General features: G+C 41.9%; 1 protein-coding gene across 3 annotated transcripts in view; it reads right to left on the minus strand.

Moving 5' to 3' along the window:
• LOC137437053 (semaphorin-3D) overlaps nt 1–16,085 on the minus strand; it is a 191,053-nt gene that overhangs the window by 96,619 nt on the left and 78,349 nt on the right. For all 3 annotated transcript variants that reach the window (XR_013625010.1, XM_068131382.2, XM_068131381.2), the window contains exons 7-10: nt 11,919–12,047; nt 11,559–11,704; nt 9,554–9,668; nt 8,557–8,626 (exon numbers count right to left, since the gene is read on the minus strand). Coding sequence is in view for 2 of the 3 variants with exons in the window: in XM_068131382.2 (XP_067987483.2) it covers nt 8,557–8,626; nt 9,554–9,668; nt 11,559–11,704; nt 11,919–12,047 (460 nt within the window). In the remaining variant the exon portion in view is untranslated. The remainder of the gene's footprint in view (nt 1–8,556; nt 8,627–9,553; nt 9,669–11,558; nt 11,705–11,918; nt 12,048–16,085) is intronic.

Raw genomic sequence — 16,085 nt, forward strand, 5'->3', positions numbered from 1 at the left:
CGTGGAGAAAGGAAAAATAAATGTTTTTTTTTTGTTGTTGTTGTTTTTTGGCGGGGGTGGGGTGGGGTGGGGATTTAAAACGTTAGACAGAGAGTATTACGTTCGGTGTAGAAGGGAAAAACTGAGAGCCAAGCGAAACACGATGTAGGGGACTTAAGTTAACAAACACCGACAGGGGTACAAGGCCGCACACGAGGCGCAGAACAGGATTAATTAATTACGAGTTACAGGAAATTCAAACCAAAACTAACTATAAACAAACAATAAAGCATGGATGATAAAGTAACGAGTTGAAATTTGACAAAGACACGAATGAAAAAATAACCACTTTGGATGCCCGGAGAGAAACCAAGCCTCCAGGTCGGAAGCTTCAACAACTAGGCCGCGTGGCCGCGCGCGGCACGAGATACTCGACTATTTTTTACAGGTATGAAAGATTAACCCCGATAAAACTTCCGAGGGACACTTAAAAGGTACACACACGTAAGATAAACAGTTTAGACAAGAATACAAATGTGACAATGACTTAGCTTCGAGCGTGCGTGAAGATCGTGGAACAGCTTCGAAAATCCGTGACCGCCCCGATCAAGATCTCGCGAGACGAGGAAAGTTCATTTCTTTATACCTGTTATTACCCTGTGCTTGCAAAGTGTTACGGATTCGTCACTTCCGTTGTGGTGGTTTTCCTCCACTGTAAACATTTTTGATTCCATGTACTATTATTGTTTTCAAAAGGTTTATTGTTTATGAACTATTTTCAAAAGGTGAAAAAGTTAGAGTTAAAAGAAACAGGAAACCGGATCGGGAACCGGAGGACGACGAAGAGGAAGAAGAAAAAAAGAAGGCGGAGCGAGTGGAGTCGGACAAGAAGCATAGTTGCTTTGCGGTCTAGAGCGAACGTTGGTGAGCAAGAGTCGCGAGTGAACTATGGGTTTCCCAGGAAAGGGATTCCTGCGACAGAGTTGTTATCACAGTGACAGATCAACCTGCGTCTCAGGTTTTGCGGTCGATTCCGAAGAGAATCATTGGACTGTCGTTACGTCTCGAGTACGGCCGTTGGCCATTTTGACTTGCGTGCTTTGTGCATCGAGCAAGGTTTCTTTGTTGCGCTTCAGCCTTTGCGCATCGCGCAAGGTTTTTCTTTGCTTCACATCAGCTGTTTTCACCGCTTTCAGACGTATCTGGTGTGTGTGTGTGTTTGCAACGCGGATATACCTGAAGGTAAATCTGCGGTTTGCCGACTGCAAGCTGTGGAACGTCCATACCCGAGGGTGTGATTTCCCAGTCGCCTGGAGGGCGCCTTTGCACAGCTTTGGCAGCCGGACTGTAACTGCCAACCCAACGGGATTCTGGTCTCGATTGGACATTGATCTGTCGATCGCTGGAGCAGATCGACTTTGGCTTGAAGCCGGGGAATAGAGACATTGGGAATCTTCTTCTTTTCGCTCACTTGGAGCACAGTGAGTTATATTGTACGAACCTGATGGTACCATCATAGGAATGATATACTATTTGTTATACATTTGATTACTATTGTTTTTGTACTGTTATTCTTGTGTGATGTTAATACAATACCTGTTCGTTTGTAACAATTGGTGTGGCTTCACCATTGATCTTTGACATACAGAATAACACTTTTTTCTGCCGTGACTCCTCTCGGGGCTCGGAGGTACACCGTGACCAGGGGGTCGTGGAGGAGCACGTAACAGAAATTGGGGGCTCGTCCGAGATATTGGGAACTCGTCCAAAATTGGCCCAAATTGAAATTGGGGTCCTCATCCGGGATCGAATTCCCTAACATTCCCAAAATTCCCAAATTTTGAATTTTTCTAACATTCCCAAATTTTTCAAAAATTGGAAAAAAAATTGTGTGAAGGTTAACAGGTGCTAACTATTTGCCCCCATGGTGTTTGATGCAGAAAAGTTTGCGACGTCCCCTAATGAGGCACAGTTCCTAGCGTTAAAAAGATCGGAACTCTCGATATTGGCCAAACATTGTAACTTGGAGGTCCGAGCTCATATGAAGAAAGCAGAGATGCAGACATTGGTGGTAGAATCTCTGGTGGGACAGGGAACATGGACAGAGGTAGCCTTGGATTGGTTACCCGAGGAAAAAGAAAATGTGGAGCTTCGGAAAATGGAGATGCAACTGCAGAGCCAGGAAAGGTTAAAAGAGTTGGAATGGAAAGCTGAGTAGAGAAGAGCAGAGGAAAGGAGAGCTGAAAGAGAACTCGAGGAAAGAAGAGTAGAACAGAAAAGGGAACTCGAGGAAAGAAGAGTAGAACAGGAACTCGAACTCGAGGAAAAAAGAGTAGAACAGGAACGAGAACTCGAGGAGAGAAGAACAGAGGAAAGGAGAACTGAAAGGGACTCAAAGAAAGAAGAGCAAAGGAAAGAGCAGAGGAAAGGAGAGCCGAAAGGGAGTTAAAGGAACGTGACATGGAGTATCAGAAGGAAGTTAAACTCAAGGAGCTGGAATTAATGGGAGAACGGAGAGAAGTCGTATCCATGCCGGCTCGTTCGACAACTAGTCAGAACACCTGGGATGTTGGTAGGCATGTGAGGCTGGTTCCACCCTTCAATGAAAAGGAGGTAGCCAAGTTTTTTTTTACACTTTGAGAAAGTGGCTCAAATGCTAAAATGGCCTGTGGGGTCCTGGACTATGTTAGTGCAAAGTGTTCTGGTGGGTAAAGCTCAAGATGTCTATTCGGCTTTACCGATTGACCAATGTGCAGATTATGAGGTAGTGAAGAAAACCATTCTCAAGGCCTATGAATTGGTCCCTGAAGCTTACCGGCAAAAATTCCGCAATGCCAGGAAGAGGGAGAGTGAGACCCATGTGGAGTTTGCCAGAATGAAGGAAACCATGTTTGATCGGTGGTGTGATTCGAAAGGGATTCGGAAAGACTTCAAACTGTTGCGACAATTGATCTTGGTGGAGGAATTCAAACAGTGTGTCCACGCGGACATTAAAGTACATATGGAGGAAAATAAGGTACCAGAGTTGTATGAGGCAGCAACCGTGGCAGATGACTATGCCTTGACACATAGGATGGGGTTCCACAAACCTAACTTCCCGCCTAGAGTTCGCCAGGGGAGTTATGGTACATCCGGTGCAGAGAATGAATATTCATGGGGCGGCCTAGAGATGACTATTGGGACAAATCTGATACCGCGACTTTTAGGGATCAGAAGACTAGTTCCAAGACAGACTTATCTTCCGGGGGGTTCGAGGCAGACCACGAGTTTTTCGCCCGGGCCTACTTGCACATTTTGCAAGAAACCTGGGCATTTGATGTCCCAATGTTATGCCCTGAAAAGGAAAAATCAGGAGCAGAGTCAGACTAGTACAACTCCGAATGCATTGGCAAATGCGAGAAATCGTCCTTGAAGGACAGTGCCTTGTGAAGGTTCCCATGCCAATGTTACGGCATCACAGAACGACCTTGTTCAAGAGGGTTACAAACCTTTTATTTCAGAGGGGTTTGTGTCACTGGATGGAGACTTAACTAACCAGAGACCTATTAGGGTATTGAGGGACACAGGAGCACATCAATCTTTGATGCTTGAAGGCATTTTGCCATTGTCAGAGAAGACGGCAACTGGTGTTAGTGTTCTTTTACAGGGAGTTGGTGGCTATGTTAAAGCTCCACTTCATGTCATCCATTTAAAGTCTGATTTGGTGTCAGGACCGGTCACCGTAGGTTTACAAGCCACTCTTCCTGTAGAGGGAATCTCTTTTGTTATCGGGAATGATTTGGCCAGTGGTCAAGTTTCTGGTAACCCGATGTTTGTTGAAAAGCCTAATATGGAAAATAACACTGCACAGTTAGAGCAGGAGATTCCGGGTATCTTTCCATCCTGTGCCGCGACTCGTGCTATGGGTAGGAAGCGCTCTGAAGAGAAGAGGAAGGTACTGACGTCACGCTTTGCACAGACACTTCTTGTCAAGTACCCTGAAACTAAGTGTCAGCACACACAAGTCATGAATGGAGGCAATGTTGGCAAGCTCTTTGTAGGTGGACTGAACTTCAACACAAGGGAAGATGTTCTGGACTCTGTCTTTGGCAAATATGGACCACTCTTGGAAGTGTTGCTGATAAAAGACAGGGAGACGCAAAAGTCGAGAGGGCTTGGCTTTGTCACGTTTGAAAACACAAAGGACGCCAAAGATGCAGAAAAGGATTTGAATGGCAAGGATTTGGATGGTCGGACCATAACAGTAGAGAAGGCAGTCCATGGGCGTCGAGGGGGCTGCAGAGGAGGAAAACGTGGAGGTAGTTTCAGGGGTGGCTATAGCTCCCGGGGTGGGAGTAGTAGTTTTGGTGGTGGCCGCAGTCGAGATTACTATGGAGGCTCCCAGAGTTACGGCAGCTCCCGAAGGGATGATTATCAGGGTAGTGGCCGAGAAGGAGACCGCTATTCACGTGACTGCAGCGACAAGCGCTCCAACCGTGATTATTATGAAAGTTAGGAAGAGTTTGAAGCACTGAATGCTGCGGAGCAGCCGAGCCAAGATTCCTACACGGATTAACCGTGAACTCCACGTTCCTAAAGGCATCCATGTAGTGAATACTTCCAGGCCTCACCACCCAACCACCCTGAAACCTGGCTCTCAGCTCGGGCTCCTTCAAAAAGTGTATAGATTTGTTTTGCTTTGGATTTTTGATCACAACTCCTTAACCTTCATTCAGAAAATGAAAAATAAAAACCAGAGGTTGATGAGATGGAGTTTGGCTTTGCAGGAGTTCAACTTGGAAATTGAGCATGTAAAGGGCAGGGACAATGTCGTTGCTGATGCTTTGTCCAGAGTGAACTAACTTTGGAAATTTCTGTAGGTTGTTTGGAAGTTTTGTTGCTTTCTTTTTGGGAAATATTAATTTTTGTTGCTCACGGGAATTGATGATTTGGGTGTGAGTTTTACTTTTGTTTGTTAAAAGAGTTTTTTCCTGCAAAGAAAGTTTTCACAATGTTCAAAATTTCTTTCTTGAGGGGGGGTTAGTGTTACGGTTTCGTCACTTCCGTTGTTGCGGTTTTCCTCCACTGCAAACATTTTTGATTCCATGTACTATTATTGTTTTCAAAATATTTATTGTTTATGAACTATTTTCAAAAGGTGAAAAAGTTAGAGTTAAAAGAAACAGGAAACCGGATCGGGAACCAGAGGACGACGAAGAGGAAGAAGAAAAAAAGAAGGCGGAGCGAGTGGAGTCGGACAAGAAGCATAGTTGCTTTGCGGTCTAGAGCGAACGTTGGCGAGCAAGGGTCACGAGTGAACTTTGGGTTTCCCAGGAAAGGGATTCCTGCGACAGAGTTGTTATCGCTGTGACAGATCAACCTGCGTGTCAGGTTTTGCGGTCGATTCCGAAGAGAATCATTGGACTGCCGTTACGTCTCGAGTACGGCCGTCGGCCATTTTGACTCACGTGCTTTGTGCGTTGAGCAAGGTTTCTTTGCTACGCTTCAGCCTTTGCGCGTCGCGCAAGGTTTTTCTTTGCTTCACGTCAGCCGTTTTCACCGCTTTCAGACGTATCTGGTGTGTGTGTGTGTGTGCAACGCGGATATACCTGAAGGTAAATCTGAGGTTTGCCGACTGCGAGCTGTTGAACGTCCATACCCGAGGTGTGATTTCCCAGTCGCCGGGAGGGCGCCTTTGGATTTCCCAGTCACCTGGAGGGCGCCTTTGCACAGCTTTGACAGCCGGACTGTAACTGCCAACCCAACGGGATTCTGGTCTCGGTTGGATATTGATCTGTCGATCGCTGGAGCGGATCGACTTTGGCTTGAAGCCGGGGAATAGAGACATTGGGAATCTTCTTGTTTTCACTCACTTGGAGCACAGTGAGTTATATTGTACGAACCTGATGGTACCATCATAGGAATGATATACTATTTGTTGTACAATTGATTACCATTGTTTTTGTACTGTTATTCTTGTGTGATCTTAATACAATGCCTGTTGGTTTGTAACAATTGGTGTGGCTTCACCATTGATCTTTGGCATACAGAATAACACGTTTTTCTGCCGTGACTCCTTTCGGGGCTCGGAGGTACACCGTGACCAGGGGGTCGGGGAGGAGCACGTAACAAAAGCAAAGAGCGGGGTTAAGCGATCGAATGTGTACGTGTCTGCATTTTAAAAATTCATTTTCTCGGCAACCGTTGGTGCGATTGATGTAAAAGTTTCACCATATTATGCACCTACTCATGTAGAATTTTAGTGATAATTATGACATCATCGGTCACAAGGTAGGGCGCCATCTTGGAAAAAAACAAAAACAATTGTACCTCTATATCTCCGAAACCGCTCCATGGAAAAATTGAAACGTGTCTCATTGTAAAGAACTTCACACGGGGAATAAGTGTTGTTGACAATGACGTCATTGGTGCCTTATGACATCATGATTCGACAGGGACAATGCATAATCTGATCAGTTTGAAATTTCTTGAGCGTGATCTACGCAACAATTGTATTGGAGAATGGAAATTTATGACATCATCGGTCACGTGGTCTGGCAGCCATATTGGATCAAAGAAAAAAAAACTAAAAAAACAGAAGCGTTGGCTTGCATGATGTGCTATCGACTTCGCTGTAGTTATCCCCATGATATTTCAGAAAGAAAAAAAACGGGGGAATATTGTAATCGACTCGGTCTGTATGTCTATATGTCTGTCTATGTGTCTGTTTATATGTCTGTCTATGTGTCTGTCTATATGTCTGTCTGTACTTCACGCTATATCTTCCTAAATGGTTGGGCAGAAATTTACCAACCAACACATAGCATGAAGGTGCAATAGCAGTATCAATTTTGGCCCCACTCCCTGGTGCGAGGTCAAAAGTTGAAATTCCAAATTATGCAATTACTGGTGCATTTTTACACTTTTATGAAACTTTTTGTATGCGATCAACATTGGGAGATGCATGAAATATGTAACAATGTTTTTGGATTTGACCCCCGGTTCCCACTCAGGGATTCAAGACTTAGGGTCACATGGGTCAAAACAGGGTAAAAAAAAATTAATCTCAAAATTTCATATTGGATCAATCCTGGTGTAACCTTTTGCCATCTTTCAACTTTGCTATTTAGGTGGGACCGATTCCACTGGGCTGTTGTAAGGGAATTCGTTTACAGTATAATATATTGTGGAATATTTATGGAGTTTGGCAGGAATGTCCTTTTGCAGCATAATGTCAGTGGCCTATGGAAATTCCTCGGGATCCTTTGGGTCTATTCCATCTGAAAGGTCTTCGGGGTATTTAAGGGTCTTTTGGGTCCTCTGGATCTTTGGGGTATTTTGGGTCATCAGGATCTTTAAGGGTCTCCAGGGTCTTTAAGGGTCTCTGAGGTATTTAAGAGTCTTCTGCATCTATAAGGTTATTTGGGGTCTTTAAGGGTATTTGAGGTATTTTGGGTCTTTGGGGTCTTTTGGGTCCTTGGGGTATTTTGGGTATTTTGTGTCCTCAGGATCATTTGTGTCTTTGTGGTTTTTTGAGTCTTCAGGGTATTTAAAGGTATTTTGGGTATTTAGGTCCTCTAGGTATTTTACATCTTCTGGGTCTTCTGGACCTTTTGGGTCTATGGGGTCTGAGACGTCTTTGGGGGTCTTCAAAGGTCTAAGGGGCCTCAGCAGTCTAAAGGGTCAAAAGGTGCATTCCAATAGTACATAATTAATAGACGTATTTAATTAATAGACAGGATGCAACTGACGTTCAAACAGTATGTAATTAATAGACGTATAGTAACATGACTAAATGGATGGATTGCTTCACCAACCTTGTTTTTTCAGTTTTATATATTTCAATATAGAGATACCTGGTGTTGGCTTAGCGGTTAGGGTGCCGGCTTGGGATCCTAGGATCCTGGGTTCGAATCCCGGTCGATCGCTGAATTAACACCAGGGGGTTGACTCAGCCTGTCATCCTTCCGAGGTCGGCAAATTGAGTACCAGCTTGCTGGGTGAATGATCCCGGTGTGTACCCCGGTTTAGAATAGGTACACCATATCCCTGCGCATCGTAAGAGGCGACTAAGGGTTGGCATCCGGCCATAAAAACATTGCCTCAAACAGGGAACCATGATTGTCATGGGGTCCGCAAGGCTAACCCCTGCTCTAGCGGGGGAAAATGGCCTTAAAACGATCATTCATATTCATTTTTTGTACATGTGCAAACCAACGACTGAGCATACACAACCCGTGTGCAAGAAAAATGAATATAACTCGAGATTGCATGAAGAACAGTAATTTTAAACCACCTCATGCACTGTCTGGAACTAAGAGCTCTTAAATGAGGTATCATTCAACCTTGTACGTGCTGTGGTTATGATGTATACCCCGATCAGACCAGTTGCATATTCTATATATATATAGAATATGCAAGTTACACAATATATGACGTCATAAACAAATTATTGCTATATATATATATATAAATATATATATATATATATATATATATATATATATATATATATATATATATATACATACACAAACACACACACACACACACACACACACACAACAGCAGGTTCTGCTAGTTGTTTCTTGGTGGTACCTGGTCATGGAGAAAAGTCCATAAAAGACAGGATTGTGCTTGTCCTTTGTCTGAAGGATATACACATCACCTGGAAATACAGATGCACAGACACACAAATTTTGCAAATTAAATATGTCAGTCATGCCTGGTGGTCTTGAGTGGAGACTACCTATAACATGATTTCAGACAATGATATGGTTGGTGCAATGGTTAAATAATTTTTACCCCAGTTCCATGTTGCCTTATTTTTCATTGATATCATTCTAAATCCCACCCCGGGTTTTCTCAATGTAGCTGTTGGCCCCTGGAGAACTGGAGATCGAAATTTGATTGAGTTGGGTCATTAGTTATTTCTGCAATCAGATTTTGATTTGCACGTCATCATTTGGTCATCCTTGGCCTGTACATTCTTGAAAAGATTGTTTTGATTGGCATTGTTATTTGGGAAGATAGCTCATAATGCATGGAGTCTAGGCCATGTTCAAAGTACACCTACATCTCCCTATGCCCTTGTCCTGCTTGAAACATTGTATGTGCAACCGCTTCCATGAGCCTTATGAAACTGTGAACAAAACAAGAAAACTGTTGATGCTTCAAGCTCTTTACTGCCGAAAGAAAGTTACTTTAAAAAGTTTTTAAAAAGTTTTCTAAAGTTTAAAAAGTTTTAAAAAGTTTTTTTAAAAGTAAACGTTTTAAAAGTTTTAAGTTTTAAAAAGTTTTTTAAAGTTTTAAAAGTTACGAAAGTTAACGTTGACTGCCGAAACAGACCAGCAGAAAGTGGTATTCTGAGCTGTGTATGTACAATAATTAGTTAGGGTATCAGGTATCAGGATAGCATGGCCAATTATTGCACATTAACAAGATGCTGAGGAATCAATTAGTTAACAGTCTGTAATGATATTTTCGTTAACTAGTTCCATGCATCATTTGTATGCCAACTGATTTTTCTACAAACTTGAATGTTGAACTTGTGAGCAATGTTTTGAGATCACCCAGTGTAAGAAGCGAAACTCACGAAGTAGGTCGAAGTGTGTGTGGACCCCATCAGGTCCTGGGACGGAGCACGTGAGCCGAGCTTTCAGGAATGTTGTCCATTTGTTGACTAGGCTGTGCTGACCACCATTGTCATTCTGTGAAGTGTGGAACAAGTCGGGATGAAATTGGTCGTGTTATCATGAACAACTGTTTACTGGTTCATTGTACAGCACACTTACTTTCCACTCGTTGTTTACACGATTATCCGACATCGAAAGAAACGTTTGCGAATCGGACAATTTTGGTTGTCTGTCTCTTGTAGCTAGACAGCAAAACGATTTCCTCACTTCCTTCCATAGCTTAGGGGACAGAAAGGAAATGTGTTCACTTCAATGACGTCAATCATGGTGGACATGCATTGAAAAATAAATACATGTGGTCTCTAAAAGTGCACATATCGTTTGTTTAACCATAATTTGAATGTTTTGGGAAATTATTTGCAGCACGACAATTTATCCATAATTTAGCTTTATTTAGAAGAAAAACAGGAGTCGTGTCTGTATGTCTGGTAACTACATTGAGACCCTTGGGCCGATCACCACCAAATTTTCAGGGTATACTCAGGTGCTCTCTACTTAGGTTTTCAGGAAAATATTAATGAAAAAGGAATTTGAAAATTTATATATATATATATATATATTTATATTTTCTGATTTCTCATAGGTGTTATTATTTGTGTTATTACCCTCGCCAGAAGAGAGGGTATTGCATTTGAGTCCGTTTGTCTGTCTGTCTGTTTGTCTGCACAGAATAAATATGATTTTCACTGCAATTGCAGGCAGGTTGGTGGTCTTTCTGCCTTCTACCGACTCCTCTCCAGCCTTGCTGCCCCTGCTCTGTCTCTGTCCCCCAAATATTCCTGCAGGACGCACAAGCTCTGCCTGCAACCCTTTTCTGGTGAAACTACCAAAATCAAGACTCTCTGCTCACCTTCACTCTTTCATTCCTCTTTTCTCCCACCTCTGGAATAAACTCCCTCACTCTCTTCAATCCCACACTTCCCTCCAGGTCTTCAAAACAGCTGTTCACCACCATCTCTTATCTTCCCCCATCTAAAACCTTGATCTTTTCTACCCCCGTCCAAACTCCCCAAATCCGCCTCTTTCAATCCCCAGCTCCTTTCCTGAAATTCCTAGTAGTGAAATTCCGAGAAGTGTTCATTTGCGTTATACCGTATACCTCTCCCTCCTCCCCAGCCCTCCCCCTTCCACAGATCTACGGACATCCCTGTTCTCTTCTATTGTTGTGCTTGTGTGCTTCCATCTCTCCCCCTCTTGTCTCCCGCTCCCTTCATAGTATGTTTTTATGTGTCTGTGCATGTTTTCATGTTACATGTGTTAGCTCTTACACGAGCCTCGATTCTGTATACAAAAAAAAACCAAAAAAAAAAAAACGGTTGGTCTGATTTACAGGAAATTTTCACCATCGGTGCACCTCTTCCTGTATAATTTTTAATGATAATTATGACGTAATAAGTCACGTGGTACGGGCGCCATCTTGGAAAAACCGAAAAACTTTGCACCTCTATATCTCCGAAAGCACTGCATAGAAAAAATTGAGACATGGCTCATTGTAAAGAACTCTGCATGGGGAATAACATGTGTTAATGATGATGTCATAGCTGCCTCAATTATGACGTCATAATTCGACAAGTACAAATCATCTGATCAAGATGAAATTTCTTGAGCATCATCTAGGGATACATTGGTGGAGAAAAAAATGAATAGCGATGTAATCGGTCAAGTGGTTCGGCCGTCACATTTGTTTTAACACAAAAGCCTTAAAAACCACCGAAAACACGTCCTGGCGAGGGACTGCAATCTTCGATTGCTCTTTCTTGTTTCTACATTGTGGTGGACCAATGGCGCAAGGTGACTGAAAAAGTTATCCCTTCCAATCATGAACGATCTGTCACTGTAGAGAGGGAGCACTGACTTCAAGTTTAAAATTTGTGTTTTCAAATATAATTTGCCTGTGAGACTGACCTTGCAGACTCTCGCGACACGAGCATACAGAGCATGTTCTTCTCCACCTGCTGCCCCCCACGCTCTCTCGCTGAAAAAAATATATACTTTGTCCTCTGCAGGGTCCAAGCTTTCAGGCACCTCGAATGCTGCCACAAACTGTGGTTCTGGAGGATAAAGGGCCAACGATTATGGGATCAAAGAGCAATGTGGTTGGAAAACTCTGAAATACAAGTTGACAACTAAAAACTACCATATTATATGAATAATTTGACAAACGTTGGTGAATTACGCATGCATACACCAAATTGCATACAAGAGGGAATAGGGATCAATAATGCAGGCAACCGTTGTTTTAGTCATGCCTGCTGGTTAGCGTACCATTCAGCCAGCTTGCTTCGTGTGGCTCAGAGCGAAGAGATGGCCGGCTGTGTGTGCCCGGCTTGCTACGAAACAGGCCAGGGTCTGCAGCCATGAAGTCTGATGTTGTCGCCGCATACAGGTCTCCACCTGTTAACGTCAATATTTGGTACCTGGTTCATCCACTTTAGCTTGCAATGCTACAGTAATTGAACTTTTTCACTCGTAATCTTGGTAACCAAAACCTTTGAAACTTTTGCCATTTCCTTTTGAAATAAAGTATTAAGTAGGTCACAAGTAAACACAATGAATAACAAGTATTATTTTTTATTACTAATAACTAGCTGGGGTTCCGGCATTGCCCGAAGCTGTTGTAATCCTGTTGGCATTTTGAAAAAAAAAATTTGCTTTTTTTTCCAATTTTTTTGTGGGAGCCTAAAGCATCTCCCCCTATCCACGAAGGAATGGGGTCTGGGATCATTTAATACCACCTTAAACGTTGCGACAAAGGTTCAGGCACTTTTGAGTGATTATTTTTTAAAATTTAAACTTTTCTTTTTCTGAAAAAAAATTTTTTGCCTAAAATACTTCCTTGCACTCACTGATGAACCTCTTAAAGTTCAACTAATACAGATACTAATCATATAGATACTCATCATTTTATAGTATAAATACTAATCATAGCAGTAAATTAACTTTAGTCACCTTTTTTTAGTCGAGGTTGCAGGATTTTTTTTACATGTAATTACCTTTGCCATCGAAGGTGGACGGAGGTTATGTTTTCAACCCTGTTTGTCTGTCTGTGAGCAGGATATCTCAAAAAGTTACGGACGGGTTTGGATGAAACTTGGATGACAGCTTGGGTGTGTGACACGGATTAATTGATTTGATTTTGATGAGAATCTGGATGCGGATCTGGCTATGACAATTTAAAAAGTCATTTTTCACCATTGAGAGATAGCGCGAAAAACGATATATAGGCCAATTTCTCAAAACGTTGTGGACGGATTCGAACAAAACTTGGTGGATGAGTTGGGTAGGTGAGAAAACAAGGTGATTCGATTTTGGTTCAGATTACTGATCCAGTTCCGGCCTATCAGTGGGATACAAAACATAAACTGTTCAGCCTGTGCGGGTCTAGTTTTACCTTTTTTTAAACTCCCTTACAACAAAGTCTAAAAGAGCTGTTACATCCATAGCAATGTCCTTCAGCCAGTCAGTTCTTCCTTCCTTCGTTCCATGAGTCCATTAACCTTTTTCCCCTACTCCTCTGAGGCAGCTCAACAGATCGTTTTGAAACTCGGCATGACACAAAAACCAAAGGAGCCCTTTTTTAATTTCCATCCAGGTGGTGAGTTAATTAGTTAATCAACTCAAAATTTAATCCATGTTTGTATGTCCATCACATATTGTGAGATTCCGTCATCGATGTCTCCTCATTATTTAATCTTAACCTCTTAATCCTCTTCATTTAACCTCTTAATTTATTTGATCTTAATAATTATTTAATTCAATGTCTTAATTTAATTTTAACCTCTTAATAATGACATTAATTCCCTCTTGCATCGAAGAACAGAAAAGAAAGAGGGGAGGGGAGGACAGAGAGTTGGGGTGTGGGGGGCAGAGAGGGGACAGTTCTTTTCGGACTTTTAGTACGTTTGAGTCCTTTTAATATTTTAGTCCTTTAAAGAGTCTTCCAACATTTTGGACCTATTCAGACTCTTAAAGACCCTATAGACACCTTAAGACTCGAACGAACCTTAAGAACCCAAGGACCCTTTCAGATACGTAAGACCCTCAAGACCCCTAAGACCGTTTCGAAACCGTAAGACCCTTAAGATTCATAAGACCCCTAAAGACCGTCTTTATCACCTCATGCAGCCCGACTACAACCACCCTCCATCTGGAGACGATCGCCTGTCCCGCTTGGGACTATTCATTAACTATATCATGGTTATTGTAAAGGATGACTATTAAAGGAGCTAGTGCAATGTTAATTTCATCTTTGGAGCATAGTTGTCGTTCTACCATAAGTCTTGCAGTGCTAGTACTGCTGGGTAATGATGCCAGATAATCCTGTTGCTGTTATTGTGAATGCTCACGGAGCAAACACCATTGTGCCAGAACAAAAATTGTTCACTCCCATTTTTGTTTTTCACAACAATTGACGTGTATTCACTATTCATGGATTGAACGGTGTAGTGTGATTCATGACACTCGTGAAGCATATTCTGACTTTGGTCCAGACTGTGACAGTGCACACATGATGCTTTCGCATATAATGCCCAACAAAAGGGAATCATGTGACGATTTCAACATACAATTGACATACATACAACATACGTTTCAACAAACATCGAGATGTATTCAACAGCATTTCCTACAGCAAATAGCAGCTAGAGATGGCTATACCCAGAGTCAAATCATGGAAACAGGTTGTTCATCCAAGATTATAGAAATTGTACAAGTACAATTTAATCCTACTAGTGAGGTACCCGTGCTACGCATGGGTGGGAGGCCAGCAGCAAACAGACAATGCAGAAACGGCGAATGCTAAAGCATGAAACCAATAAATTCCACATTCCTGTAGCACCTTTAGTCGCACGTCAGACATGGACAGCAAGTTCGTGAATAGAAGGACTTCCATGAAAAACGTACCCGTTCGCAAACAAACGGGTATGTTTGTTCCATACCCAGTCAATGGCGAATCTGCATATGGTGATCCGCGAATTTCACGTTTAGAAAGTAGAAACCATCACGGCATTTCGTCATTCACTTGAACTCGATATCTCTTTTTTCATTCCAAATTTTCATTCCAATCACAAATTAAATAGCATTAATATAAAAAATAAACTTTTAACAACATTCGTGACAAACAAATATTTAAATCCTGATGTGAAGTTCCGTACGGTTGGGTGAACACAATTACGAATTCAAAATCGTAATTGTATTCACTCAATTCCAATCATCAATTGATACTTTAACAAAACGATTAACACGTTTAACGATTTAACATTACGATTGAATGACGGTTGTATTGGGATATTGTCAAACCCGTGCATTGCCGTCATCTGTCCACCTCCGCATTTGCAGCAGGTTCGTAATTCTCATCAAAATCTAAACAGTATTTGTAGAATTTAAATAAAAGCCACATCACTGTTCATATCGGTAAATATTATTCCATCGTGTTTGGAAAAACTGGAGAATTGGAAAATTGGAAAAATTGGAAAACTTGGAAAAACAATATAGCCTATTTTACTCCAGGGGGTCCCAGGATTACCCACCCAAAATATCGTTGCGATCGGTTCAGCCGTTTTTGCGGTACCTTCGAACGGACAGACGGACGGACATTTGGTGAATTATAGTAAGATTAAATGAACTGGTCCCATAACACGTTATATGGGAGACAAGTACAGTAATAACATGATTAACAAATGAAAATCTGACAAATTCAAACATGTGTCACTCTAGATCTGGTACTACTCAATTTGGCTATTTGGGCCTTGTATTTCCTGACTTGAGTTTGATCGTAAACAAATAACTCTAATCCTCCATATTGGCTTGTATCCATTATAGGATTTCTAATTCTCCGAAAACACTTCACATTGGGAATGTCCAATCATTATACTCATGGCATAACTTAACGAGAGTGCTGTTGACACAGCTTCATGATGTACTTCTTATTAAAATGTGTGCAAAAAAATCCTTTTAAGTAAACATTATTGTGGGACCCCAAGTCTCAAGTTTTGAGCCCCAAGTTTTTGGCCAGCAGGTCTTTAGTTGCATTGCAGGGCGCAGGAAATCAGAATTCAAAATCACAAAAGCATTTTCACTTCCTCCGTTATTTGATAAGCGTTGAATATGTAAAAGCTTTTCCACTTTCTGCTCATAATCCTCATAACAGTTAAAAACTTTTCAAATTGGAGCCACTGCTTCAAATCGAATAAACCTTCCGACCTGCTTCTCTCATTTAGCCTGCGTCATCCACTGCCTGTTTCTTACAATTAGATTTTGTTGAAATCATTCTGCTGTGATTATTAAACACCAGCTTGAATAAGCCAGCTATTTTCAGGATTCTTCATTCTTAGATTAATAGGACAACTCTTTCCGACAACCTTTGGAAGGCCCAAACCCAATTCAAGTAAACCCCAGTTCTTTACCATTGTTGTCCTACTCTTGGTTTTTTGT

Source organism: Myxine glutinosa, chromosome 11, assembly GCF_964187855.1.
Source record: "Myxine glutinosa chromosome 11, kmMyxGlut1.1, whole genome shotgun sequence".
Classification (NCBI taxonomy): domain Eukaryota; kingdom Metazoa; phylum Chordata; class Myxini; order Myxiniformes; family Myxinidae; genus Myxine; species Myxine glutinosa.